The sequence below is a fragment of the Octodon degus genome, unplaced genomic scaffold (assembly GCF_000260255.1).
Source record: "Octodon degus isolate 3935 unplaced genomic scaffold, OctDeg1.0 scaffold00076, whole genome shotgun sequence".
NCBI classification, from domain to species: Eukaryota; Metazoa; Chordata; class Mammalia; order Rodentia; family Octodontidae; genus Octodon; species Octodon degus.
In genome coordinates, this window is record NW_004524652.1 from 9,096,800 (window position 1) to 9,124,419 (window position 27,620).

Sequence of the window (27,620 nt, forward strand, 5' to 3'; positions counted from 1 at the left end):
CCGCCTCTGCTGCTCCGCCTCTGCTGCTCCGCCTCTGCTGCTCCGCCTCTGCTGCTCCGCCTCTGCTGCTCCGCCTCTGCTGCTCCGCCTCTGCTCCTCCGCCTCTGCTCCTCCGCCTCTGCTCCTCCGCCTCTGCTACCTTTTGCTTTGGCTGTTTTACTGTTTACCATTGCCATGAACTGTTGCCTTCTGCTGTGTGCCCCTCTGCTTTGGAGCCAGTCGAGTGCAGACCAAAACCTCCACAAACTGAGCTAAATAAAGCTTTCCTTCCGCAGGGTGTCAGGTATTTTTGTCCCAGCAATGATAGAGAAAAGTAAGACAACAGCTGTCTTACAAGATAAATTCTTTCAAGTAACAAAAGTGGTTCATGAAGGGCCGGACAAATAGCTCAGTGGATTAAAGCGCCTGTAAACAGGCACAGGGCCCTGGGGTTTGATCCCCAGGCCTGCTGTGCCGCCCTGCCAAGGTGCACTGAGATGGGGATTGAGACTGGGCGTGGTGGCACACGCCTGTAATCCCAGCTCTTGGGAGGCTGTAAACAGGCAGATCACTACAAGTCCAGTCTAGTAGTGAGATCCTGAACACCCTGTAGACCCTTCCCAAAAATACAAAAAAAAAAGTTCATGAATGAGACTTTGCTAGTCATCCATCACTACAACAAAATGCCTGAAACAACCTAAAGGAAAGAAGGTTTTTTTTGTTTTTGTTTTGTTTTTTGAGGAATTTAAGAGGTTTCAGTCTGCTGGCCCTGTTGCTTTGGCACCATTGGTGGTGGGTGTGTGCAGTACAGCAAACTGCTCATTTTGTGGCCAGGAAGTGAAAGAGAAATAAATAGGGGGGGGGTCTCCCAGTGACCTCGCGGCCTTCCACTAGGCCCCCCTTGAAGTTTCCTTCACATCCCAAGAGTTCAAACAAGTGAGAAGCGTTTAATACATGGGTCTTTGAGGTACATTACACAACTAAATCCTAGCAAGACCATTCACAGACTTAATACAGCTTAGCAAAAAAATCATCTGAGAGGTACTTCCCAAGTCACACCCCTGCCACTTACAGGTGAAAGGCCCTCCCCATGCTGCGCAGTGCCCCCACCCCCGCCCCGTCTGACAGCCTGACAGTTGCTGAAGGCAGGGACTGTACTCAGGTGGTAGCACCTTCACACTCCAGAAGCTAGGCTTTGGTGTGCCATTCCTGGGAGCCACAGAACTGGAAAATTGGTCAGATGTGTGAAAGCAGTCAGTCAAGCTACCTCAGTCCTAAGAGAAGCATCCTGACTGGTTAATGTCAGTTATTAGTCATTTGTATCACATGTTACTAACTTTACAGAGGTATTAATAAACATCCATGCTGTTGCTCTGGAGGTTATTTCACCAACCAGGCAGATGGGCCACCGCCTAAACCAGCTCTTGTCTTTTTCTCATTCCTGCTGCCATTTCTCCCCTAGTACAACAGATTACAGAGTCCAACGGATCCTTATACTTTCTCCCCATAGTCAGACCTCAAGGGAGGCATAATGGTGTTGCAGGCAGCTGAGTTAGATAGAAATATTACAGGCAGTCAGACAGGCCTAGGCTCTCGAAGGAGATACCACAGAAGACAAGATATCTTGCAACTCTGGGAGGGATGGATGCTCCCGCCTGGGCCAGACCTAAAGACCAGAGATCAAACAAATGCGGACCTCCTTAAAGATTGGCATCCGAGAATGATCATCACCCTGAGGGAGACCCAAGAATCATTAATCTGACTACTACTAGATGGCTACCTGATAAAGTGCTGTTCTACATCCATGTCCCTTCATGATGTGACTCCTTTCCCCATTTGGTCCTGCGCTTAATCAATTTTACCTGAGCAATGGTACTTGGAATCCCATTGGTTGATCAAAGTTTTGTCTTACCTCCTGGCCACTGAAGCAAGTTCTCATTCTCTCTACCTTAGCCCTGAATGGTTTTACACTATACAAGTCCCTGGAAGAGACAGCTTCCCGGGAACTATCCGCTCGGGCCTCCCTCCTGCCCCTCTCTGGGACAGGAGCTTTCTTTCCCTCAATAAATACATTCTGCTCATAACCTGCGTTTGTTCCTAAAATTCATTTTTCAGTTTTAGAGAACACAAACTCGTGCAGGTCAGGTTGGGAGATCAGTTTTCCCTATGTCACTTGGAGGTTCCCTGTATTGTTTGGAGGTCACCCATCCAAGACCAGTTTTTCTCCCTATATCAATGGTACCTAAGAGTTTTGGATAGAATGATGATCATAACTCATCACTTTTATCCATTTTATCCAAGCATTTTTTCTAAATGCTTTTCAGAAATGCTGTGAGGGAAGCATTATTCTCTTCAATTTAAAGGTATAGAAAAGGACTCGTGCAAGGTATACAGCTAGAATTAATAGCACCTGGGTTTAAATTCAGCTCTCCAGCCAGGTGTGGTGGCTTGTGCCTAAAATCCCAGCACTCAGGGGGCTGAGGCAGGAGGATCTCTGCAAGTTCAAGGCTGGCCAGCATAGGCTACGTAGTGAGTTCACAGTCGATCTGACTCAGTTTAACCCTATTGCAAAGAAAAAAATCAGCTCAAATTTGGGAGGTTTTGTTCTTCTCCCCTCCCACAAACAGATGACTAACCCACTTCCTCTTGCTGCCTCCTTAGAATTCTCACTTCTCCCTCCCCCTTCCCACACTTCTTTATCTTTATTTGTTCCAGTAAATCTGCCCTTTTATCCTCAGTCAAGCTTTATGTGGATTAGCTCAGTGTAAATAGTGAGCAGAGCCAGCTACTGCTTCTGAAGCACAGGGCAGGCCAGCTGGTGTCACCCCCAGGGATAAGCAGCCAGGTCATTCCCTTCATCTGTACTATTTACTGCAGCCTCTGACTTCTGTGTCATGCGCTTTAGGTTCTGTGTTCTGCCCAGTGTTCCCAACAACCTGGTGAGGTGTGTGTCGTGGACACGGGTGGATTGGGACTGCCTGTACCTTGCTGACCCCTTCTCTTGGTGGCAGCATCCTGGTTTTACTTAGGGGCATTTCTCCTACCCTTTGGGATATTGTGGCTGAACTGTTGGTTGAGGTGCCGGCCTGGCCCTGCCTGACCAACAGGTGGCACAGGAGCCAAGCTAGGCCAGTCCTGGAGTTGGAAGGAGGAGCAATGTCTTCCAGTGCTCACTCTGCACCGCAGCGGGTCCCAGCAGGGCTGCCAAGCATCCTGTCCAGCTCCCATCCACTTCTGAGTCTCCCTCCCTCCCTCCTTAGCCCCTGCTAAGCTCCCCACACAGCCCTTTTCCCTTCCCTTGCCATCCTTTTCTGTGGCTGCAGCTCACAACTGATGGGAGGGTGGGTCAATCTTTGTTTCACACATAATGTAAGAAACAAGTCCAGGGGCTGGAGAGATAGCTCAGAGGCCTAAGGACCTACCTGGCAAGCACAAGGACCTGAGTTCGGTCCCCCGCCCCACATGCCTTGCTGTCTGGCCCCCAGACGGGGGCACCCACTGTGCAGCCCGGAACCAGGCATGGTGATGCACACCTGTAATCCCAGCCAGCACTCGGGAGGTTGAGCCAGGAGGATCTCTGCAAGTTTGAGACCAGCCTGGACACTACAAAAGTGAACACAAGGCCAGCCCAAACTGCACAGGGAGACCCTGTCTCAAAAAGAAGAAAAAGAAGCAAGTCTAGAGAGGATCTCGAGTCTTATGCCACCCACATGTGCCAGGCTCCTGTCCCACTAGTGGCCTTGCTTTTCGCACATGCTGTATCTTTGACTGCCCCCTGCCCCCTCCAGTTCCTTTCATTGTGTTCCCTGGGTCAAAAGAACTCAGCCAGTCCTGGGTTTCCCAACCATGCTTTTCTCCTGACAGGAGAAAGCCAAGGCTGAAGGACTGTGGAACCTCTTCCTGCCCTTGGAGACCGACCCTGAGAAGAAGTATGGAGCGGGGCTGACTAACGCGGAGTACGCCCACCTGTGCGAGGTCATGGGCACGTCGCTGTACGCGCCCGAGGTATGTCTCCAAGGCCTCCTAAGCATGCCAACATCCCGGCCTTGCGTGGGAACGTCTCCCCGTGGCCTCCTGCGCACACTGTCTGATCTGGGGAACCAGCATGAACTTGAACTTGTTATCGCAAGGGAGAACAAGTGCAGGCTGCTGGCCGGAGCTGAAGCAAGAGAAGACCTCTGGGCGGGGGCACCCAGGACCGGGGCAGCCATGAGAGCTTCAGGCTAAGTCCAGTGTCCTTCCTTTCAGACGGGGTGTGCCACTGAGCCTCAGGGTCTGTGGCTCTGTTTCCAAACTCAAAAAGGACCCCTTGAGTTGTGACATGGATCTGTGACATGAAGCTGACAATCTCAGTGTGGGCCCGGGCATCACCAAGTGCTTTTTCGGTCTTTCAGATATTCAATTGCTCGGCCCCTGACACAGGAAACATGGAGGTCCTGGTGCGGTACGGCACCAGAGAGCAGAAGGCCCGCTGGCTGACCCCTTTGCTGGAAGGCAAGGCCCGCTCCTGTTTCGCGATGACGGAGCCCAAGGTGCCTGGCCTGGGCCATCCTTGCCTGCGGGGACCCAGGGTCACTGGCAGCTCTCACAGGAATGTGCCCCCATACAGGTCGCATCATCTGATGCCACCAATATCGAGGCTTCCATCAGAGAGGAGGATGGTTTCTACGTCATAAATGGTCACAAGTGGTGGATCTCAGGTATTTGGCCCGAACTGTGCTTTTCAAGTACACATCCTTTAGTCTGTATGATAAGCAGGTCTCTTGATAGTAGAAAGGGGACAGCGTCTTGTTCCTCAGTTGACACCATGGAGATTCTGTCACCATGCTCCCAGGGGAGGCAGCAGACACTAAGGCAAGTTTGCTGCCTGGGGCACGCTGTTCTCAGCTCCTCCTGTGGGGTGCGGTGTCACCAGACCACCTCAGCTGTGGCCTTCTCTTCCTACATGTGGCTCTGAGAATCTCTTCAGTCCCACTGCTCTCCATTCTCCCCACAACAGCTCCCTTGAAAGAGCAGACGGTCACTCCTTCCATGGCTTCCCCTGACCCCTAGGGCAGGTGTGTTCCCTCCCAAGGGTTAGAGACAACCCATAAGCACCATGTGGGCCCCACTCCTGAGCCCCCCCACTTCCCCAGAAGAGAGGGCTATCTTTACCATTTCACCGGGGTGGAAGCCAAGGTTCAGAGGGTGACTGAAGTCACACACATGGTTCTAGCCCCCAGCTGACAAGTAGGGAACCCGGAGTTTGATTGTTTTGACTCTAGGGCCAGTGCTGAGTCATTTTTTACACCAGCTGGAGGACAAAGCAGGGTAGGCTAGCCCAGATGAAGTAGCAGTTTTGTGTCTTTTCTCTATATTTAACTCTAAAGTGGTACTTCTTGAAAATTTGTTCTTATGATGCTAGATTTGTGCCTCATGAGGACAAAACTTAGTTTATTTTTGGTCTGGAGCCCACAAATGCCCATCTGATGCTGTCACATCCCACAGAGCTCCGTCTGCTGCCCCAGCCTTTCCTCACATGGAGACCTGCTGGCCCTGATGTTGGCTGATATGACCACTCTCTCTTCTTTTCTGGCAGGTGTCATGGATCCTCGCTGCCAGCTCTGCGTGTTTATGGGGAAAACAGACCCCCAGGCTCCAAGACACAAGCAGCAGTCCATGATCTTGGTTCCCATGGATACCCCAGGGATAAAAATCATCAGGCCTCTGTCTGTGTATGGGCTGGAGGATCCTCCAGGTTAGCCCTCCTGGGGCGGGTCCCACTGAGGGTGGGTGGGGTCCTAGGGGAAAGCCTTCGAGCAGGGGGAGGGTCTCCTGAGTAACAATGCTCAGATTTTCACTTTTAGTACTTCGAGAGCTTTCCTATATTATTAGAGTTGTAGGCAAGGGAGTTTCAGCTTCAGGTTGCTTTGTTGTGTTTGCAGAAAATAAATGGCAAAATACTCACTTGCCATTGTACATCTGTGGCTCCTCTCCCGTCTTTATTTTATACACTCCTTCCTACTCCTTTAGCTATGACTCAGAAGGCTAAGGAAGGGGCGAGAATATTGCCAGCAGGTAATCAGAACTGAGGGCAGGAAGGAACGCATCCAGGGAAGACAGGAGTGACAGGCATCAAGGTGCTGTGTTTGCTTTTCACACAGGTGGCCACGGTGAAATCCGATTTGAGAATGTGCGTGTGCCCAAGGAGAACATGATTCTGGGGCCTGGCCGAGGCTTTGAGATTGCCCAGGGCAGGCTGGGGCCCGGCCGGATCCATCACTGCATGCGGCTCATTGGGTTCTCAGAGAGGGCCCTGGCACTCATGAAGGCCCGCGTGAGTGCCCCCTCGTGCCCACCCTGACCCGCCGCCTCAGCCATGCTGGCAGACTTCAAATCTAAGTCTTCCCTGAGAGCAGGCTGAATGGCGAAGCCGAGAAGCTGCGCATCCACATTTGCTTTGCTTCTGCTACTTCGCTGCTGCTTGACACCGAGAACAGAAAGGGCTGTTGAGGTGACCAGCAGTGAGAGGCCAGGCTCCCTGGCAGCCGGGGTGAGGCTCAAAGGCCGAGTGTGGCCCTGGCTGCTGAGAGCTTGGTGGGTGTCTGGCGTGGTGCTAGCAATCAGATGCCGGAGAGAACCATGTTGCCTGTTTTTCTCCCTGAGATTCCAGCATAGGGTTTTCTACACTGACCTCTCCCACATGTCCAGAAAATGAAGTCTACTGTGAGCTCCTCAGAGGCTGGAAGCCTGTGTAAAAGAGAGCCATACATAGAGACAGGAATTCACAATGGAGTGAATCCTTGATACAAAATCAAAAACCTCATGAGAAACACTCAACAAAGAACCAAGGCCATATTTTTTGAATCCTGGCAAACTTTCTGTGATTTACACATTTTTTGGCTGAAACAAACCAGTTCTTTTTTCTTTGAAGATGAAGTGCTCTCTCTATGGGCTTAGTTATGGTAATTCAGCCACATATGGCATTAACACTCAGACTAGCCACCTGCAGGCCAATTTGTATTGTTTTAAATTTTTTTAAAATTGTTTTTGGGTTTTGTTGTTGTTTGTTTATTTATTTACTGAGGGGAGCAGCAGAATCTCATTATGTAGTTTAGGCTGTCCTTGAGCTCACTGTGTAGCCCAGGCTGGCCTCACTCGCTGACCCTCCTGCCTCAGCCTTCCAAGTGCTGGGATTATGGGTGTGCACCCAGCTCAGCTACTGTTGGATTTTTTTGTTGATTTCATTCTGTTGTTCCTCCTCCCTCAGCCTCCTGAGTGCTGGGATTATAGACTTGTGACTATCGGCTATGCCTGTCTTATGGCAAAGCAGTTTCGCTATATGTGTCAAGAGCCTTCAGAGCATACAATTCCACTCAGGACTGGGTATAGCAAAGTCTTTAGGGTTCTACCAAATATTTGCTACTAGAATAAAATGTCCCCTACCAGTCTCTGTAGTTCAGAAGTAGCTTATAAAAGGGCTCAGAAAGTGACTAAAATCCAAGAAAAATCCCCAAAAGATGGGTGGAATCCTGTTGTTTAACATAGAGAGGTCAGCCCACTTGACCCAATCCTCAAGCCAAGTTTGGTGGTACAGGTCTTCGATCCCAGAACTCAGGAGGCTGAGGCAGGAGGATGCCCTTGAGTTTGAGGCCAGCCTGGGCTATGAAGTGAATTCAAGGCCAGCCTGAACTATATAGAAAGACCCTGTCAAGAAAACAAAACAAAAAATAAATACATACAATACCTCCTTACAAACAGTGGGCCTGGCTCAGGGATGTGAGGCTGGCTGTGACCAGCAGAGGGTACTCTCCCCCAGTCAGGGGATGTTCCCCACAGAGGCTTCCCAGGAATAACTTTTGGTCTGAGGCTGGCTGTGTTCTGAAAGCACAGCTCCTGCTTCGCAGAGGCTGCCACCTTGCTGCTGGCAGCAAGGGGTTCTGGAAGAGCGAGGCTGCCACGAGACCTGGCCTGACACGGTCCCTGTGAATGTCGCCTGCTCCTTGATTTTCTCCTTGGAAAGTGCCTGGGCAGGAGAGCTGGTGAATGGCTGAGAAACAGCCTGCCCCGCCTTCCCACTCCTCTCCTGCCCAGGTTCCCATGCACCTGTACAGGCCATGAGCCCCTGAGGCTCTCTAGACCACTTTTAGCCCAGCACAGCCACAGCTTTGTGTCTCTCGGGCCCCCAGGTGAAGTCCCGTGTGGCCTTTGGGAAGCCCCTGGTGGAGCAGGGCACAATCCTGGCTGACATAGCCCAGTCACGCGTGGAGATTGAGCAGGCGCGGCTACTGGTGCTGAAGGCCGCTCACCTCATGGATGTGGCAGGAAACAAGGTAGGAGGCCCAGGGCCACTGGATGACAGAGGTCACAGGTCACAGTGGGAGAATCTACTCCCACTCCATGCCGCTGCTTGGTTAACTAATTACTTTGGTTCTGCTTGGAGCTATTTGGGCAGCCATCTGAAACCCGAAGAGGCCTGAACTTCCTGGATTCCTAGGGCATGTTGGTGCGGGAGTCCGGGACCCGCTCCTGCCCTAACCCAAACACAACATCAGCGAACAGGGGCTTATTTTGGAGGATGACATAATCTAGTTAGGTTCCTTCTCAGTGCCTGGCATGGCACTGAGGCCCACAATGATCCCACCTGTGCAGCTCTGTCTGGACCGCCTCTACCCCTTCACCGGCTGGCTCAGTGAGCCAGTTCAAATGGAGCTGGATGTGGCTTGGAGCAAGGCACAAGCCACACCCCGTCTACACAGAGTCACCCTTCTTGGTAGCAGTATTGTGCTTGTGCTGACCACCACTGACCCAGCAGGACAGGGAATGGGGTTTGGGGGTGGCATGTGGGGGTTGACTTTTGAATCCTTGTATTTTGGGAACTGATTGTTCTACCAAGCTGTCAGCCCTTGGCTCTTGATAACCTCATCTCCTCCTCCCTGCAGGCTGCAGCTTTGGATATCGCCATGATTAAAATGGTAGCCCCATCCATGGCCTACCGGGTGATTGACCGTGCTATACAGGTGAGCCTGGCTCAGGTGAGCAGTGTGTCCACACCGCTGGCAGCAGACGTCTGTGCAGCCCTGACAGCTGCCCTTCCTGCCCACGCTCTGCACCCGCGATTTTCCTTATCTTCTTTAGAACAACCCTGTAACCTGGGATGGGTGATGCAGGCGTGTAATCCCAGCCCTTGGGAGGCTGAGGCAGGAGCATGCCTTGAATTCATTTTCCTCCCTTCCCACTTGGTGTCCAACAGGCCTTTGGAGCAGCGGGCTTGAGCAGCGACTACCCCTTGGCACAGTTCTGGGCCTGGGCCCGGGCATTGCGCTTTGCCGACGGCCCTGACGAGGTGCACCGAGCCATGGTGGCCAAGATGGAGCTGAAGCATGGGACTCAGACTCATGGACCGCAAGAGCCTATGTCCCTGCTGGCCAGCCACACGCCAGCTTGTTAACTGGTGTGCTGGGAAAGGCCTGCCATGTGTGATTCTTGCAGCCTATCTAGCTCCTTGTCTTGGGACAGTCACTACCCCACAGCAGGCATCTCGGAGCAGCCCTGAGCTGGGGCACACTGGGAGCAGAGGGAAGCTGGTCTTCCGTCCCTTGGGCCCACCTGGGCCAGTCACCTCCGAACTTCCTCGTTAGTCTACCACCCCAAACACTATTGCTATGTTATTCTAGAAGGGGCTTTGGGGGACACAAAAGAAAACAAAAACTTCCCTCAGAGGCTTTATGAACTTGCTGTAATATGAAAAGAACAGAGAGTAGAGGCCCCCCTCAGGTCCTGCAGCTCAGCCAGTTGCCTCCTCGCACTTCCGTTTCCACAGCACTGGCCTCAACCCCTAAGGCTCCCAAGTGGCTGGTGCCTTGTGCCATTGGTTAACCCTGTCATCTGCTCATCATCTGCCTCAGAGAGCCAGGCATGGTGGAGAGGCCTGTGATCCCAGTTACTCAGGAGGCCAAGGAGGAGAGTTGTAAGTTCAAGGCCAGCCTGGGCAACTTAGCAAAACCCTGTCTCAGAATAAAGCAGTGCTGGGGGTGTAGCTCAGTTCAAGGCCCTGCGTTCAATCTGCAGCATCACAACAATGAAAGCTCCATCAAAGGCAATGTGGTGTCCAGTCTGTGAGGCCCTGCAGTGCTAAACTGCTGTAGTCTCTCGGCCTTTGGGGAATGAGATGGCAGGCAAGATGCAAGTTGGAGAGCAGTGTTTCCTCCCAAGGAGGTGGAAATGCTCACACCAGGGCCATGAGGACCCAGGCTGCTCACCTCATCACTGTGACGTGCCACAGCCCACTTCAGGACAGCCAGGGACGATCCCTGCCTGTGCAGACTTGGCTGTGGTGCAAGCAGAAAATTGTTCATCCACATGCCACACGCAGGACAAAGACCCCAGCATGCAGTGAGTGTCATGGGGCTTGGGAGCAGGCTCCTCACATAGGTTGGTGCCAGGCCACACTAGAGATACTACTTGTTGGAGAAAGGTAAAGTATTGCAGCCCACAGCAGATGTCATCTCAGCACCAGCGCAGGGCAGAGGCCTGGTGGGATCCTGCAGCCAGTTCTTGCTGTGCTTTGGGCCTCGAGAGAGGAGGATTTTTTTTTTTTTTAAGGAAGTAGGCATGGCCTGGCATATCACTGAGCACTGAATTTCGCTCATGGCCTGTGGGGTTAACCTTGCCTGTGCAGTAGTGCTGCTGCAGGGGTGAAAACAGACACCGTAGCTGGGTGCAGTGGCACACGCCTGGATCCCAGCTCTGAGGGAGGCTGAGGCAGAGGATCACAAGTTTAAGTACCACGTGAGCGACTTGGGCTCTGACTCAAAAAAAGGGCTGGATATGTAGCTTGGTGGTGGTAAAGTGCCCCTGGGTCACTGAAAAAATGAAAGAGTGAATGAACGAGGGAGTGGAAAGAAAAAAAGAAGCTATATTGTTTAGTGACACTATGTCTGTCTTGTGTACTCCACGACAAAGGCCAGAGGTGCTTGGGTGGCACCAGGAACACTGCAGAACAGTGAGTCCCTGAGAGGAGGCCTCCGTCAGCCCTTGTCAGGGTGCCCAGTTGTGTCCCACAATTCCATTCACCATTCCAACTGAGCCCCAGCACTGTCCCAGACACTGGTCCAAGCTTTGGGGATTGTGCAGTGGAGACCACGGGTAAAGGTGCAATCCTGGTAGTGTTTTGCCACAAGGGGGATGGTGATAAGAGCCCCAAGACTGGCTGATGCTGCTAGGGCACCGGGGCTGCTAGGGGCACAAGAGCAGACCTGTTCTGGAAGGAACACGGGAACCAAGACCTAAGTGGCAAGAAGAAAGGACACGGGGGCTCCTGGTCAGGTGTGGCAGGGGCAGAGCCTGGTGTGGAACGGGGGGAGGGTGGAAGTTTGTGTGGTCAGTAAGGCTCGGCAGGCACCCAGCCACGTGTTCAGTGCTGACTCTCATGGTGACAGAGAAGCGAGTGGACAGGACATGATTTGTGCCACCATGCATGAGAAAGCAGAACACAAAGGCCACACTGCTCAGTTATTCAAAAGAACAGAAGATTATAAAACAGGTCAGTGAGGTGCACATAACTAATCAGATAACATGAAGGTAATAAAATGGGGTTTACAGAAGACCTAACAAAAGCTCGCTAAGCTAAACAAAATGATACAAAACATGTATGAAGGCCGAGGATGTAGCTCAGCAGCACTGCCTGCCTGGCAAGCATAAGGCCCTGAGTTCAATTCCTGGTACCAAAACAAAATATATATCCATTAGCAAAGAACTAGAGTCCATGAAAAGCTTCAAAACCAGAAATACAGGGCATTAAAAATTACATTGAAAGAAATGACCAATGTGAGGAGGGATAGAATTAGAAGATGGAAGCTTTCAAAGGCCAGTTACTCAAAAGATACAAGAGAACATGGAAAATGTATTCAAACAAAACCATTTTTTTTTTCTTTCTTTTTTTTGGGTGGAACCGGGGATTGAACTCAGGCCCTTGCACTTGCCATGCAAGCACTTATTCTACTGAGCTATCTCCCTGGCCCCTACAAAATCAAATTCTAAACAGAAGAACTGGCTAGATTCCTAGATACACATGAACTACTAAAGCTGAACCAAGAATACATAAAAACACCACTATGGCTTGTGTCTAGTTGTCCTCCCAAACTTCATGTCATTATAGGTGGAGCCTTTGGAAGGGGGCTGGGCCTAGGGGGTGTGATGCCATGGAAGAGGGGTGTGAGGGGAGGGGGATGGGAGAAAGAAGATAAATCATGTACAGGTACAAATTCATCAGGCCACCTGCCCTCTGGGCAATGCTACCCACACCCAGGGTGAGGTGTCCTTAATCCCAACTTCATACCCTAGATCCAGTTGGCTTCAAAAAGCCCCACCTGTGAGTGCATGAGGCTTTGGGGGACCCTCTAGATAAAGGCTGTAATGCCAAGAAAGTGAAAGAACTCTATGCTGAAAACTACAGTACTCTAAGAAGGGAGATGGAAGAGCACATAAGAAAACATAAAAATATGCCCTGTTCTTTGGTAGGTGGAGAAATTTCATCCAAATGACTACTTTCAAAACTAATATGCAGGGCTGGGGAGATAGCTCAGTAGGATAAGCACTTGCCTGGCAAGCACAAGGTCCTGAGTTCAATCCCAGGTACTGCAAAAAAGAAAAAAATATTAGAGAACCAAAACAAAACTAATATACAGATTTAACACAATCCCAATCAAAATACTAATAGCATTCCTCGCTGAACTAGACAAAACAAAAAACTCATATGGAACTAGGAGAGACCAAGAGTAGCAAAAGCATTCTTGGATATTAAAAGCAAAGCAGGAGAAATCACTAATCTACTAATGTGGAATTAGTATAGCTTAGTTCCAGACTATACTACAAAGCTATAGTGATACGAATAGCATGGTATTGGGGAAGGGGACAGATGTGGATCAGTGAAACAATAGAAGACACTGAAGCAACTCCAAGCATGTCACACTACCTGATCTTTGCCCAAGGGGTCTAACCCTATGCAGGAGGGAAGACAGCCTCTTTAACAAATGGTGCTGGGAGATGCAAGACAGTGGACAGCATGGAGCTAAAGCAAGTGATTATAAGCCTTAGAGTTTCTGAAATCCAAGTATTGTTGGGCAGCATGGGGAGAATTAGGCACGGATGCAAACATGAACTCACAAAGGCCCCTCATTCCCTCAAGGCTGTCTGGTGTCCCACTGTACAAGTAAAAATTAAAGCACCTGATCTGTGGTGGTTTCCCCACAAAATCATCACACCTGCAGCCTGTGTACCTCTGGTGCACATTCAGGACCTAAACCAGCCACTTGGTCTCTGTCTACCCTCCACGGCTTGGTTATGTCGGTCACCCTGTGTCATCACGTTACTCCCTATTTCTCTTCTGGGACTGCCCATATTTTTACATCAGCTCTTCAGTTCATCTGAATATAAAACCCTGAAAACTGTTATTTTAGGACCTGTTGGACAAACTGATAAAACTACCAGTCTAGCATCAGCCAACAGCCAGCACTTTCAAGAAACCTGTTTTACATTTACTGTGACTCCACAACAAGTGCAGCAGATCAGTAGCTCCATGGGTCTTCTGGGACCAAATAGGACTTCACATGCAGGTCTGTAATCCCAGCACTCGGGAAGTTGAGGCAGGAGGATCTTTGCGAGTTCGAGACCAGCCTGGGCTACAAAGTGAGCTCAAGGCCAGCCTGAACCTTGCAACCTTCTGGGTGACCTTCCACATAATAAAAGTGCTGTGGAACCAAAGTAACACCACACACCAGCTAACCTTACCTCATGCGTCTGATTAGCCACCGCAGTACCAAACTCCATTGTTGTTTCTTGGACTGTGGAAATTGGAAGAACCTATCCCATGGCAGCATTTCTTGCAAAGCAGTTGTCCTCAACAGTTCTTCAGAGGTTATGACAAAGAGGATAAAAAATCCAGATCACTCCAGAGCTTTAATTAAAGAGAAGTTGACTGCAGATCCAGACAGTAAAATAGCTACAAGCAGCCAAAGAGTTTCTCTACTATGTCCACTTGGTACAGTGTGGCCGACGGTTCCCTAGTGAGCCCTTACATGATCCGAACTGCAGTGTTTTGTTTCTTTGTGGTATCAGGGACTGAACTCAGGACCCTGCAATTGCCAGGCAAGTGCTTATTCACAGCTGCAGTGTTTTGACACAACTCTTTTTTTGGAACGGGGGATTGAACTCAGACCCTTGTGCTTGCCAGGGAAGCATTTATTCTACTGAGCCATTTCCCCGGCCCCTGTTTTGACACAACTCTTAATACTGAAATGAATGAGAAAAAACCAACCTGGCTCCATCCTGTCTATGATAAGAAGCCTCCATAGGATCATCTTATTGGTGGTAGTGTTTTGGGGAATCCTGAAGTATAGTACAGGCTGTGATGAAATACAGATTAAGGAGGATGGCTCTTGGGCAACAATGCAGTTGAAATAGGGAGCCTCTGCCTCTCACAGTAGAGCTGATGGATGCTTGAGTTCCATTCAGAGCACTAGGTGGCTTCTCACAACCAGTCCTTTAATAAAAACAAGAAAGTCAAGGTGGCTAGCCTAACCATAGTGAGCTCATCTGATGAGTAGGAGGAAGCTCTGTCTGCCAAGAGAATCTGTCTGTTCCTGTGACCCCTAAGCCATAAAGGCACTTTAAGTCTTCCACACCAAGTATAGGAGACACTTCCAGGTCCTCGTCTCGGTCCAAGAAGCCAATATTTGTAATCCCAAAGTTACGTTATTTGAATCCCATCAAGCTGATTCCAATCTACCACTTACAATGCAACCCATGGCAAAAATAAAGGCACTAAATTATATTTTCACTCATTGGGGAGTCAAGGGGCTCTAAGTCCAGCCATGAAGATAGCTTTCCGGAACCAAGAGAGTGACCCAAGGCCTCACCCGGCTTTTTTTTCAGTGGGGGAGTGGCTTGAGGAGGATTGACTGAGAATTGTGGGAAGTAGGTGACTACTATGAGCTGAGCTAAGTGGGTGGCCTACCTCTGTGATATGCAGAGAGGATATGCAGAGAGAGTAATCTGCATTATATAGTATCTAATGTTTGGGAAGTCTTGGTGCTTCAGCTTTGATGCAGTCTTTCAAGCCCCAGGAAGTCATGGCCTCTATCTGGAGGCTGATCCCAGCTGGCTGCGGTGTGGAGCATTAGCTCTACCACCGTCCTGTCTCCACCTGGCTCACACTAAAGAGGGGAGGGGCCCGCGGGGGGTCCAGGGGGGCCTGCCCCTTAGCTCAGTTCTTTAAGTGGTTGCTTCAACAAAGCAGTCAGGCTCAAGTGGTTTGATCCCCACAACTCAAGCCAGCCAAACCAGCCATGAAGGCACTCGGAGCAAAAAAAAAAAAAAAAAAAAAAGAGCAGCAGGTATAAGTTACCAGGGAAACATGCGCCACCTTCAAAGACTATCAGCAGCACCTCAGCTGGACCAGTACACATTGCTTAAGGCCAGTTGAAGGATAGGCAGAAGTCCTAGCCAGCTCTGTACAGAACAATACAAGGAAATAGGGTCAGCCTCAGTCAAAATGGAGACAGTCGCTCTTCTTTCAAGGAGAGCTGCTCAGGTGGTGGTCCACACCAAGCACCTTCAGTATATCCCACACCCCAAGCTTTCCTGACACAGACACAAGCTACACCAACCCCTCCATCATCCAAGACTCCAGGCATGCTGTCCACAGGACACCCATGCCTTAGGACTTGCGAGGATTAGGTTCCCTTCTTTTCCTGTCAGGAGCCCATCCCCGTTACAGCACCTCCCTGCGCACTGCTACCACCGCGGTCTGCTAGGTGGTGACCAGGCCCTGCGAGGCTCAGTGCGCGTCTTCCCATTCTCTCCCTCCTGGGCATTCCTTGACCAGCCCAGTGAGGGAGGCAGCATCTCCCTGCCAGCCACCAGAGGGGGCAGCAGTGGCCTTGCATCTTCCAGCAGCCTCAGGCAAAGCCACAGCCACAGGGTGGCCAGCAGCAGCAGCAGGTTTCAGTGGCTGTCTTCGGCATCACACCAGACATGTCCCTGACCGAGCCCTGGCCTGCTGACCACACCTGTCCCCAAGGATTCCACTGTCCAGGAAGAAGAGAACTCTATGCTGCTTTAGTTCACCTGCATGTTACTTTTCTTTTCAAGGAAAAAAATTAAATGTATAGATGAAAAAAAAAAAAAAACAAAAAACAGTGCTGGGTAAAACTGGGTATCCTACATGCAGAAGACTAATCTCACCATGTACCAAAAAAAGAAGTGGGTCAAAGATCTAAACATTGGGCCAGCCAGGCAGATCGCTCAGCAGACTAAAGTGCCTGCGTAGGCAGGAGCAGGGACTGGGGTTTGATTCCTCACGTATGGTGCCAGCCCTGCCCCTGGGGCACACTGAGAGGACAATTGATACTGGACATGGTGGCACGTGCCTATAATCCCAGCACTTGGGAGGCTGAAAACAGGAGGATCACTAGCAGGCCATCTGTGTAGTAAGACCCTGTAGACCCTGTACTGAATACACTTAAAAAAAATTCTAAAAAAAAAAAAAAAATTGTAAATATAGGGCCGGGGAGATAGCTCAGGGGTCTAAGCACCTGCCTGGCAAGCGCAAGGCCCTAGGTTTAATCCTCAGTACCACATATCACGCTGGCCTCGTGCTGTGCAGGCCACCAAGACCAGGCATGGTGGTACACGCCTATAATCCCAGCACTGGGGAGGCTGCAAACAGGAGGATCACTACGAGTCTGAGCTTGTAGTGGAGACCCTGTACCAAATAAATAAAAGATTTTTTTAGAGATCTAAATATTAAAACAGCACCTACAAGCAGGCGCAGAGGCCGGGGGTTTGATCCCTGGGCCTGCCATGCTGGCCCCACCCCCGGGATACACTGAGATGGCAATTGAGACTGAGTGTGGTGGCGTATGCCTGTAATCCCAGCTCTGGGGAGGCTGTAAACAGGTGGATCACTATGAGTCTGATCTAGTAGTGAGACCCTGAACACCCTGTAGACCCCCCAAAAAATTTTTTTTTAAAAAAGCTAAATCTTGGAAACAACCTATATGTCCATCAACAGATGAATGGATAAAGAAAGGGTGGAATTTATACATAAGGGAGTACTACTCTGTCATAAAGCATAAACTCGAGTCATTTGTAGGAAAATGGCTGCACTTCAGACCCTAATGTTAAGTGAAATAAATCAGATGCATCAGCTTAAAAGTCACATGGTTCCTCTTATATGAGAAACCCAAAATATAAAGAGCAAAATAAAAGATAAACCATAGGAAAAACAGATGGAAGGAGAGTAGGGGGTAAATGCATCTGGGAGGGAAGGGGCGAGGAAGGAACATAGAATGAAGATGCATTCTTTCCATGCACCAGCACTTCATGAGTGTAATCATTATGTATTGTACACATGTACTTTTTTTGAATTTTTTTTTTTTAAGTAGGCTGTGGATGTAGTTCAGCGGGTAAGCCCCTGCTTCAAACCCCAGTACTACCAAAATAAGGGGGGGGGGGAGCAAAAGATGCAAAGAAAAGGAGCTGAGTCCTAATCTCATCTTCCCAACCTTCAGCAAGGGGTGTCCTTGGGGACTGTTGTAGTGACACAGCTTCCCAGGCTGGGGTGTGACTGGTCTTGGTTGGAAATGATCGTGCTTCAGCACTTTTATTGGTGGAATTCTAACCCAGCTTGGTAGACCTATGCTGGAAAAGGGAATGATGTGGAATTGAGGACCAGGCCAAACAAAAGACAGCAGCACCAGAGGAACTTAGGAAGGAAGCTTGATTATGCTCGAGGGCTGCGGAACCTAGAGGTTCAAATGACCAGCACTGTTTTGAGATCACTTCTATAGGTCTTCAGAAGGAAGTACCAAAAAGGCAGATAACACATCATTCTATGGTTGGTACACATGGCTTTGTCACTAGCTGCTAGGCAGAATTTATTCTTAAGGAAGTTCATAAGGTTATGATCCTATAACGGGGGTGGGGGGCAGAATCAGTCATTGTCTGAGCCAGGGAAGAGGTGTCCTTGAGGTGATAACTCTCTCTGGGACTTGAAAGTGAACAACACACCACTGTCTGGCTGAGTTGCCCTTATTCTGCAGCTGGTTCTGTGAGAATAAGTTCTATAGCTTTCTAATTATGAGAACCAACTGTTTCCCAGTCTCATTCTTTATTTTTTTTAAATTTTTTTTTCATTTATTAGAGAGAGAGAGAGAGAGAGAGAGAGAGAGAGAGAGAGAGAGAGAGTGGGGTGTGTGTGTGGCCAGCTCAGCCCACCAGGGGGCGGGCTGGCTGGCATGTGGTGCTGGGGGATTGAACCGTGGTCCCTGTGCTTCGCTGAACTTGTTCTAAGTAGGTGCTTTAGACCACTGAGCCATCTCTCCAGCCCGCCAGTCTCATTCTTGTACAGTGCTAGAAATACAGGATTAAAATGTGCATTACATTTAAAATAGGCTTTTGTTTCATATTGAAAACTCATGTTTCCCAGTTCTCTGAGGATGTAGCCCAAAGTCGTGCAGCTAGCACCAGATCAAACAAAAGAAAAGGAACTGGCACCAAAGCAGGTAATGGAATATCGGTCAATTAGGAGCGGCACCACAGTGCACAGTGTCCAGTCGATCCTCAGCCAGCCACATGTGGACCTGCCAGCAGCTTCCGGGAAGAAGAGGGCAAGGCTTTAGGTGTGTTGTCTCTCTCTCTTTTTTTTTTTTTTGGCGGAACCAGGGACTGAACTCAGATCCTTGCGTTTGCCAGTCAAGCGCTTATCCTACTGAGCCATCTTCCCGGCCCCAGTGTGTTGTCTCTTTAAGGTGGTTTATAAAGGGCTTGGCACTTCAGGGTCCACTTTCCAGCAATTGTTGGGATGGGCCCTCTTGATTCTAGAGTGATGAATCCAGGCTAGATCTCTGTCAGTTTTGTGTGCCCTCTCTGTCACTCCTGAGCTGCCCAAACTGGCAGCCAGAGTGTCAGCACTCCCAACACAGCCCAATTGTCCATGCACACATGTAGGGGACTATCTCAGGCATCACAAGCAGTCACACTTCGCGACTCTCCATTGGTTCAACCTGCCTGTTTTGGTTCCAAACCAGAGTACCTCTGTGCTGGGCTGGAACTGCAACTGCTGTCCCTTGCAAGGGTGGGTCACAGCTAGACCCATCAGTATAACTGGCATCAGCTGGAGGTTCTTCTTTTTCTTCTGTACAGGGACTAGGGATAAAGTCCTGTAGTTTGTCCTTCTGTATAGGTTCTTGGGCTGGGCACATCATGGATCCCAAAACCTTTGCTAGTTTGGCTGCCAACAGGCTAGCCAAGAATGAGGCCTTCTGTTGGAGGTATGTTCCCCAATATGTGAGAGTGGGGGCCCATGCCATTCCATTCCTAGGACGGGCTGTCTACATTTCTGTCCCATAATTCTTCACAGGCATGCAGATCAACCTGGGCATTTCTCAACCCAGGAATACCAGCTCTCAGCTCCCTTTATAACTGTAAATGAAACCCATCAGAGCATTTCTGCTGTCTTTTCAGCTTTGTGTCATCTTAAAGGGTGTTGCAGGGTAGCTAGGTGTGGTACATCTGCTAAAAACCTAGCACGTCTCTATACACCTGTAATGGGCATATTGTCCTGGATCTGGTCTTACTCAACCATGCAGCATCTAAGAATTTGTCAGCCAAGCCAGAGGCCTGGCCATTGGCTTCATTTATGGTTTACCCTGTGCCAGCACAGCTTTCCTCAGACTGTGTGCAGTGGCTTTCAAAGCTGCAAGAAAATAAGGTTACCATAATATCATCAGTACAAAACTGTGACACAGTGTCTTGCCCCAGGTGGCCAGGTTCTGGGCCACCAGACCATGACACAAAACCCGGCTATGCAAATAGCCTTGTGGCAACATCTGGGAGTCTACTGTTCATCCTCCTGGTGAAGGCAAATTGGTCCTGACTGCTAGTGTCAGGATGAGACATTACAATCGTTTACCACAACGTGTCTTGGCTTCTGTAAAGGCCATATTGAAGGGCTTTGTGCAGGGAGTGTCCCCCCACCCCCTGCCTGCTTTCTTAATGTCAAGACAGTCTGTTCCACCTCCTCATGGGCCCCAGGCAGTGGGTCCTGTAAAACAGTCTGGGTCATCAAACATTGGCACTGACTCAGCTCTGGTATCCATCAACATTAGCACACATTGCACAGTAAGTCCAGGGGGACCAGTAAATAGTCGATTCCATATGTGGCCTCTAGTCTCCTGGGACACCCCCTCAGGACCCAGGTAACACGGCCTGCCCCCTAATGTGGGAAAAGGAGGCCGATGTCACTTCTTCCTGCTTCACTGGGGCTGCTTTGGCCTTTTGGCTCTGGCCTATCCGCCACTATTTCTGCTCAGGATGTAACTACCTCCACAGAGTTAGCAATACATCCGAAGACTGGTGATCTAGATGATCTGCAGCTAGGCTGGCAGCCAGCACATCTGTCCCCATCTGGCATCAGCTGACTTTCAGCGGCCCCACAGCCTGTCCTTGGGGGACGGCGGCCGTTTGCTTGCCCCCCCCCTTTCTCCCATGCTGGTACAGTTTTTGTGCATCTTGCCTTATCGTGCAGCTTTACTTCCGCATATCCCAGGCATTCACAGCATCGTGGATCAGGCGCTCTGTCAAAGGGGCTAGGAGGGCTGTCACTGACCTGAATGTGCCAGCCGGCCCATGCGACAGGACCATGTCCTTATGTGAGCCGTCAGCAGCTCCTCTAAGATGGTGTGACTGCCATCTGCCGCAGGCCCATTTCACGTAGCACAATTATCAAATCTAGACAGTGGCTTGCTCCAGCAGGTCACCTGGATCCTTCCAAACTAGGTGAACCGCTGCTATCAACCAATTTATCACAGTCTGATCATCTGCTCCTGGGGCTGTCCTCTGCACATCCTGCGGAACTCGTCTCCTACAGGGGGTGCTGGCTGTGCTGCCTATTTGGGACATTTCTTGTGGCCTTCACTGTGTTATCAGCTCCAGTGCTGCGTAGCTGTAGCAGCCACACAGGCACTATATCATCCACTTTTTGTTTTAATTATTTTTCGTTCCAATTTTAGTATATATGCTGCCGAAGCAAGCACGTTTTAATTATTTTTAAAGTTTGCAAGATAAACTCACGCTCCAAACAGACTGTTTTCCCAGTCCTTCAGGGCCTTCTAAGCTGCCAAGGAGGTAGCTCCAGGTGCCATGGTGAGGCCAGGGTCACTTATAGGTCATTTCCTGGGGTTTTCCTTTGCCTTTGGGTGCTGTTTCCATAGCTGCCACAGCACCAATCATCTTAATGTCCCAAAGTCAATGTGTTTGCCTCCTTGATTAAGAGGGCGGTTACAGCAAGGGCCTGCAGACGGGGAGGCCGTGCTCTTGGCACTGAGTCAGTGTTTTAGACAGGGAGGCAACTGGCCTCTCCCCAGCAGTCTGAGTAAGCATCCAGAAGCCAGAGCGGTGCACAAAGTGAGGGCAATCACTGACCTCAGCAGCTCAAAGCTCTTGAGCTGGCATTACAGGCAGGAGAGGCATATTTCAGCAGTTGGACAGTCTATCATCATAGTGACTAGCTCTGTATCTCAGTGATCAGCCATTTTTAAAAGACCAGAGCAATCAGATCTGGAACAGGAACTGTTACCTGGGCAACTAATAAACTGAAGTACTGAAGTATGGACAAGAGTGTTTTTTGTTTCACTTAACTTAGTCACCTTTTCAGTTTTGGCCCTTAATCCTCGGTAGTTGAACACTCAGAGGAGAAGATCAGTGACATTAGTATTTTTTTTTTTTTTTTTTTTGCGGAACCAGGGATTGAACTCAGGCCCTTGCACTTGCCAGGGAAGTGCTTATTCCACTGAGCCATCTCCCCAGCCCAGTGGCATTATTGTAGTGGGTTTCATTATTATAATTTTATCTAAATATGGGCCATGGAGATAGCTCAGCAGTCTAAGAGCCTGCCTGGCAAGCGCAAGGATCTGGATTCAATTCCTAGTACCACATTCTGTGTCGGCCTCACCCTGGGCATAGTGGTGCATGCCTATAATCCCAGTGCTGGGGAGGCTGAAACAGGAGGATCACTACGAGTCTGAGCTGCAGAGTGAAATCTTGTGCCAAATACATAAAATTTAAATTAAAAAAGCCAAGCATCCTGAAAATAAAGTATAGCAAAAGATTGTTATTCTTTCAATTATGGCTGTCACAGCAGTTGAATTCCCACAGAGAATATCAACAGACATCAGTTATAGTTTCACAAAGAAAGCCTGAGATCAAAACCCACACAATTTTAGTATGCCAATTAGGAGAACATTATTTTTGTGACATATTTAAATGTCCCTCTTAGTATTGAGTATAGTAACACACTCTATATACACAAGTTTTTTTAAGGCTATTATTTGACTGGTAACCTCATGTTGAAACTTGAGGACTGCCAAGAAACCTTGAATCAGGGCCGGGGAGATGGCTCAGTGGAATAAGTGCTTCCCTGGCAAGTGCAAGGGCCTGAGTTCAATCCCCGGTTCCACAAAAAAAAAAAAAAAAAAAAAAAAAAAAATTGTTAACATTTGGGGCTGGTGAGATGGCTCAGTGGTCTAAAGCACCTACTTAGAACAAGCTTAGTGAAGCCCAGGGACCACGGTTCAATCCCCCAGCACCACATGTCAGCCAGCCCGCTGAGCTGGTGGGCTGAGCTGGCCACACACACACACAAATAAATAAATAAAATATTAAAAAAAAGAAACCTTGAATCAATGTTTTTATTTTAAAACAACAGACTAAAGAACAAGGTAACCCTGTAAATTCAAAGCTTTGTAGTGTATAAGAAATGTTTGCTGCATGTTCATTCAAACTGAGAAGCAAAAGTCTATTTAACCAATTAGTTAAAATTTGTAACTTGAGGACCAACCAAATAGCTCAGTGGATTAAAGCACCTACAAGTAGGCCCAGGAGCCTGGGGTTCGCCTGCAGAGCTGGCCCCACTCCCAGGGTGCGCTGAGAGGGCAAATGAGACTGAGTGGTGGTGTGCCTGTAATCCTAGTTTTTGGGAGGCTGTAAACAGGCCAATCACTATGAGTCCGATCTAGTAGTGAGACCCTGAACACCCTGTAGACCTTTCCCTAAAAATAAAAAGATAATAATAATAAAATAAAGGCTGGGTTTTAAAAAAAAGAATTGTAATTTGATTTCTTCTGCAAAACTTCCTTTGATTTGACAGGACTTTGGCCATTTACTTTAGGCTACAGCATTTCAGTTGTTAATTTTTTTTTTTAAGATTTATTTATTTATTTGGTACAGGGTCTCACTATACAGCTCAGACTCATAGTGATCCTCCTGTCTCAGCCTCTCTAGGGCTGAGATTGCAGGCATGTGCCACCATGCCTGGTTTCAGCAGTTGGCTCGGCATGGGGCTAACATGGCATGTGGTACCAGAGATTGAACCTGGGTCCTTGTACTAGCCAGCAGGTGCTTAGACCCTGAGCTATCTCCTCCACCCAGTTGTTAGATCTTTATCAGTAGCCTCTGATTGATAAAGCTGAGTAAGAGCTGGAGGTGTGTGTGTGTGTGTGTGTGTGTGTGTGTAGTGGCATACCTTAGGCCTTGTCTTGTTTTGCTTTTTTTGTTTGTTTGTTTGTTTAATCTCCAATCTTGACAGGCACAGCTGGCTGCTCAGGCATTTTTAATTGGCACCCTGCCTGTATGTCCCGGTAAACTAAAGTTAGGCAACTTTATATTTTTACTATAGCACAGATCATTTTTCCAAGAGTAAGGTAGCTTCCTCGGTGGGCACGGAGGGGCATCTGCACATGAGATGAGCCGAAATGAGGGCTGATGGAGCTCTCCCGAGTTGGGGTGCAGAGGCCCTGGCTGGTTTTGGTTGTTACTCATATATGGGAGAGGGAAGCCACCATCAGGATCAGTGCACAGAACAGTATAAATCTTTTTAGCTTTTTGATTTATAGTTTGTCTAGGGGATTTAGAATCTAGCCGGTCTGCTTTTATTATTAAGAGTTTTTTCTTTTGGCAGGCTCATGTATGAAGCCAAGGTGACAGCTTTTATTTTATCTTGTAATCTTCTGTAAAGCTTTTTTTAAAAAATGAATTTAAAGGAGTCCTTTCATTCTGGCTTGTATCCATATTTTTCTTGGTGAGCAGAGTCACAACAGACAAAGGATCAGGAGGGGGATCCTCAGGGAGAAAGACCACACATAAGAGGTGTCCACCTGGCGGCTAAACTCTTGGGAACTCTGGGACCTTCCAAGCTAAGAGGTGTCATTTAGTCCTCCATGATATTTTAATTTTTTTTAATCTTTCATTCATTTATTTATTTGGTACGTGGTCTCACTACACAGCTCGGACTCTGGTGATCCTCCAGTTTTCAGCCTCCCCAGGTGCTAGGATTACAGGTGTGTGCCATTACGCCCACTAAGACATGAACTGTTAAGCCCTCTAAGGGGCTTTTCAAGAAGTGTTGGAAAAGGAGGAAGGAAAGGCACGAAAGGCCCTTCCCAGCCACGGAGAGCAGGTGCTGTCCCAAAGAAAGGGTATGAGTTTCTTCTGATGGTTCTGTTTCAAAAGATGAGTAATGTCAGATTATCCCATGCTAGAGGTAGTGGTGTGTGCTTGTAGTTTCAGCATTTGGGAAGCTGAGGCAGGAGGATCACCTGGAGTTCAAGGCCCACCTGGGCTACAAAAAACGAGTTAAGTCCGGCCTACTCTACATAATGAGATATTGTCTCAACAACAACAAGACCCACAAACAAAACAGATTATCCCAAATGCCTCTTAATGTCAGGCCTCACATAGGGGTACCTGCCCATGTGGTTCTGGCTGGACACAGGGTGTGGTGAGCCTGCTATGTGTCACAGGTTTGCACGTGTGTGTGCAACCTGGAGGGCAGCTGGGTTGGGCCCAGGGTGGACTCAAGCCTGGCATGCACTTCCTTCCTGCTGGTGAGGGAGAAGCTCTTCCGGTATAGATGCTCACTTGAACTCCTGGCCTAATATCATTATTTGGAGCAGGCATGGGGGGCTGCTACACAGTAGTCAGTGTCCCCGGATGGGGACCAAGCAGCCAAATTATCTTGTCTCACCACTCTGTCCTGAGAGACCTCAGTTACCACTTCTGTAGGGAACAAGTGGAACTAGGTGTAGTCAACCTGAAGACATTTAACTGAGCCTTGACAGTGCCGTGCCTGGAGTCCCTTGAAGCTGAGAGGTTGTACCTCTTACTAGAGGAAATGGCTCGGGGGGGCCTATCACGAGATCTTAGTGTGTGAGGATGATTTTTGCCTTTGCCACCTCTGTTTTTAGTAAGGAGTCAAGCCAAGGGGCAGGGAAGGACAAGAGAAGAAGTCTTATAAGGTGGTTTCTATCAGAACAAAGACTTCACAAGAACAAGAAAAGAGAGAGAAAAGAGCCCATACAGCCCACAGGGAGAAATTGGTTGAGAGTTAAATTGTAGTCAATGCTTTGGACAGACTAAGCCACATGGAACCAGGACTCTCAGGCTATGAACTGAAGCATAGTGAGAAGGCAGTGTGGCTACAGAAAACTTTGCCAGAGGCAGATTTGCACCGGGTCTCAGTGGGTGAAATTTCTTTAAGGAGAGAGGGTAGGGTGGGCATGGGGAGAGGTGAGCCACAGATAGGGGCTAGGGCTGATGGTGGGCACTGGAGATGCTCAGCTAGATTTCGTGAACCTGTGGACCAGCTTGCGCTGCAAGGAGACACACTCACCACACTCCCACTGAAACTGCCACACCCTGCCTTGATCTGAGTAAATGTCCATAAGCTAAGCCTCCTCCCATTCCTTTTTTTTTTTTTTTTAGAACCAGAAGACGGCAGACGAGATGTTCCGGCGTGACTGGAGTTCAGACGTGTGCTCTTCCGATTTTTTTTTTTTGTGGAACCGGGGATTAAACTCAGGCCCTTGTGCTTGCCAGGGAAGCGCTTACTCTACTGAGCCATCTTCCCGGCCCCACACAACCAAGATTAGAGCTTGGTGAACAGCACACAGCAGAAACCTTGGCGTGGTAGCTATCTCACCTCTGCTTCACCCACATCTCCACACGGCTACCAGTCAGTCCCAACCTCAGCTCTCTCTCTCTCTCTGTTGATTCCAAGCAAGAAACCTATTTTCTCTGCAGCCAGTTTTCCATGTGCCCAGAGGGATCCCTCAGAACACACACAACCTTGTCACTTCTGGGCTTAAAATCTTGGTTAAGAGGAAAGATTATATGAGAGATGGAGGCTTACAAGAAAGCCACATCAGAAAGGTGCCAAATGATAGATGGGGCCCCAGACATAGCTCAATTGTCTTAAGTACCTGCTTGGGCAAGTGCAAGGATTTGGGTTCGATCCCCCTACCGCATGCTGTGCCAGCCAAACTGGCCACCTAGACCAGGCATGGTGGCACACGCCTGTAATCCTAGTGCTGGGGAGGTCAAAACAGGAGGATCACTGAGTCTAAGCTGCATAGTGAGACCCTGTACCAAATACATTAAAAAAAAAAGCAAGCATTACCAAACTGATAGATGGATAAATTAGTGAAATAGAACAAAAGTTAGAAATACAACTACTTATTGGAAGCATGGCCTGAGCCCCTAGTCTCCTAAAGGAATGTATGGCAAAGGCTTAAATAAGACAGATAAATATGTTTTCAGGGAATCCAGGAAGGTCAGAACTCTGAGTGCTAAGGTAAGGATTTTCTTGGATCTGCCCGTTGGTAATTCAGGGGACACAGGAAGTGAGGCCACATGTAATGGTTGATTCATTTTATAAACTTGGGAAGTTTAGAAGCTTAACCAAGTAACTCAGCAGCTCTACATCCTGAGGTGTAAAGGAGGTGCCCTAGAACAGCTGCTCACACCTACAATGCTGTAGTGTTTGACACATTGTGTCAATTTGAGAACTTTAGAAGTTTAAGTAGCTCAGCAAGGGGACAGCATCCTCACTTTGTAAATATCCTGAGCCTAGCACAAACCCAGAGGCAGGGAAATCTGTGAGTGCTATACCTGCCCAGGGGTGGGGTAGGTAGTGTAGCCTGCACATAAGGGAGGAAAAGAGGCTTGGCCTCCATGCCCCCCTCCACCCCTCTGCTTTGCTCTTGCTGCCTCTGTACTTTTTTGGGGTCATGAACTGCTGCCCCTCTACCATGCCACCCTACCTTGGAGCCAGCTCTACAAACTGTGATTCAAATAAATCTTTGTTCCTTTAACTTTGGGTATTAGATATTCTGTCGTAGCAATAAGAGAAAAGTAACTAAGATACCACACCAGAGACAAAAGACCTTGAAAATGTGAAGGCCCTATAGAAGTCTGAACAAAGGCAGTCAATGTTGCTAATTAGGAGAACTATTTGATCTCTAAAGTTGGCAGCTTATTTCTCTGGAACAGGGACAGTAAGAGCCCAAGTCCTCAGCTGTGATGCTATCTTGTCTTTCAGGGCACTGTGCTCAGCAGCTTAAGCCTTGCATAGCCCAGCCCCAACAGGCACTTACTAGTGAAATGACAAATGGAGGGGCCAAGGAGATAGCTCAGTAGAATAAGCGCTTGCCTAGCAAGCGCAAGGGCCTGAGTTCAATCCCCGGTTCCAGAAAAAAAGAAAGAAAAAAAAAAGAAAAGAAAAGAAAATAGTGATGGGAGACAGTATTTGTCTTGCATATGATAGA

General features: G+C 48.9%; 1 protein-coding gene and 1 pseudogene across 3 annotated transcripts in view; both read left to right on the plus strand.

Annotated features, from left to right (window-relative positions):
• Acad10 (acyl-CoA dehydrogenase family member 10) overlaps nucleotides 1-9,673 on the plus strand; it is a 48,394-nt gene extending 38,721 nt beyond the window's left edge. For all 3 annotated transcript variants that reach the window (XM_023720524.1, XM_004635991.2, XM_023720525.1), the window contains 8 exons: nucleotides 3,844-3,984; nucleotides 4,374-4,511; nucleotides 4,589-4,679; nucleotides 5,558-5,716; nucleotides 6,123-6,295; nucleotides 8,148-8,291; nucleotides 8,901-8,978; nucleotides 9,212-9,673. In XM_023720524.1, the coding sequence (XP_023576292.1) occupies nucleotides 3,844-3,984; nucleotides 4,374-4,511; nucleotides 4,589-4,679; nucleotides 5,558-5,716; nucleotides 6,123-6,295; nucleotides 8,148-8,291; nucleotides 8,901-8,978; nucleotides 9,212-9,409 (1,122 nt within the window). In that variant the 3' untranslated portion in view covers nucleotides 9,410-9,673. The remainder of the gene's footprint in view (nucleotides 1-3,843; nucleotides 3,985-4,373; nucleotides 4,512-4,588; nucleotides 4,680-5,557; nucleotides 5,717-6,122; nucleotides 6,296-8,147; nucleotides 8,292-8,900; nucleotides 8,979-9,211) is intronic.
• Nucleotides 9,674-12,209: 2,536 nt separating this feature from the next.
• LOC101581936 lies at nucleotides 12,210-14,678 on the plus strand (annotated as a pseudogene).
• Nucleotides 14,679-27,620: the final 12,942 nt, after the last annotated feature.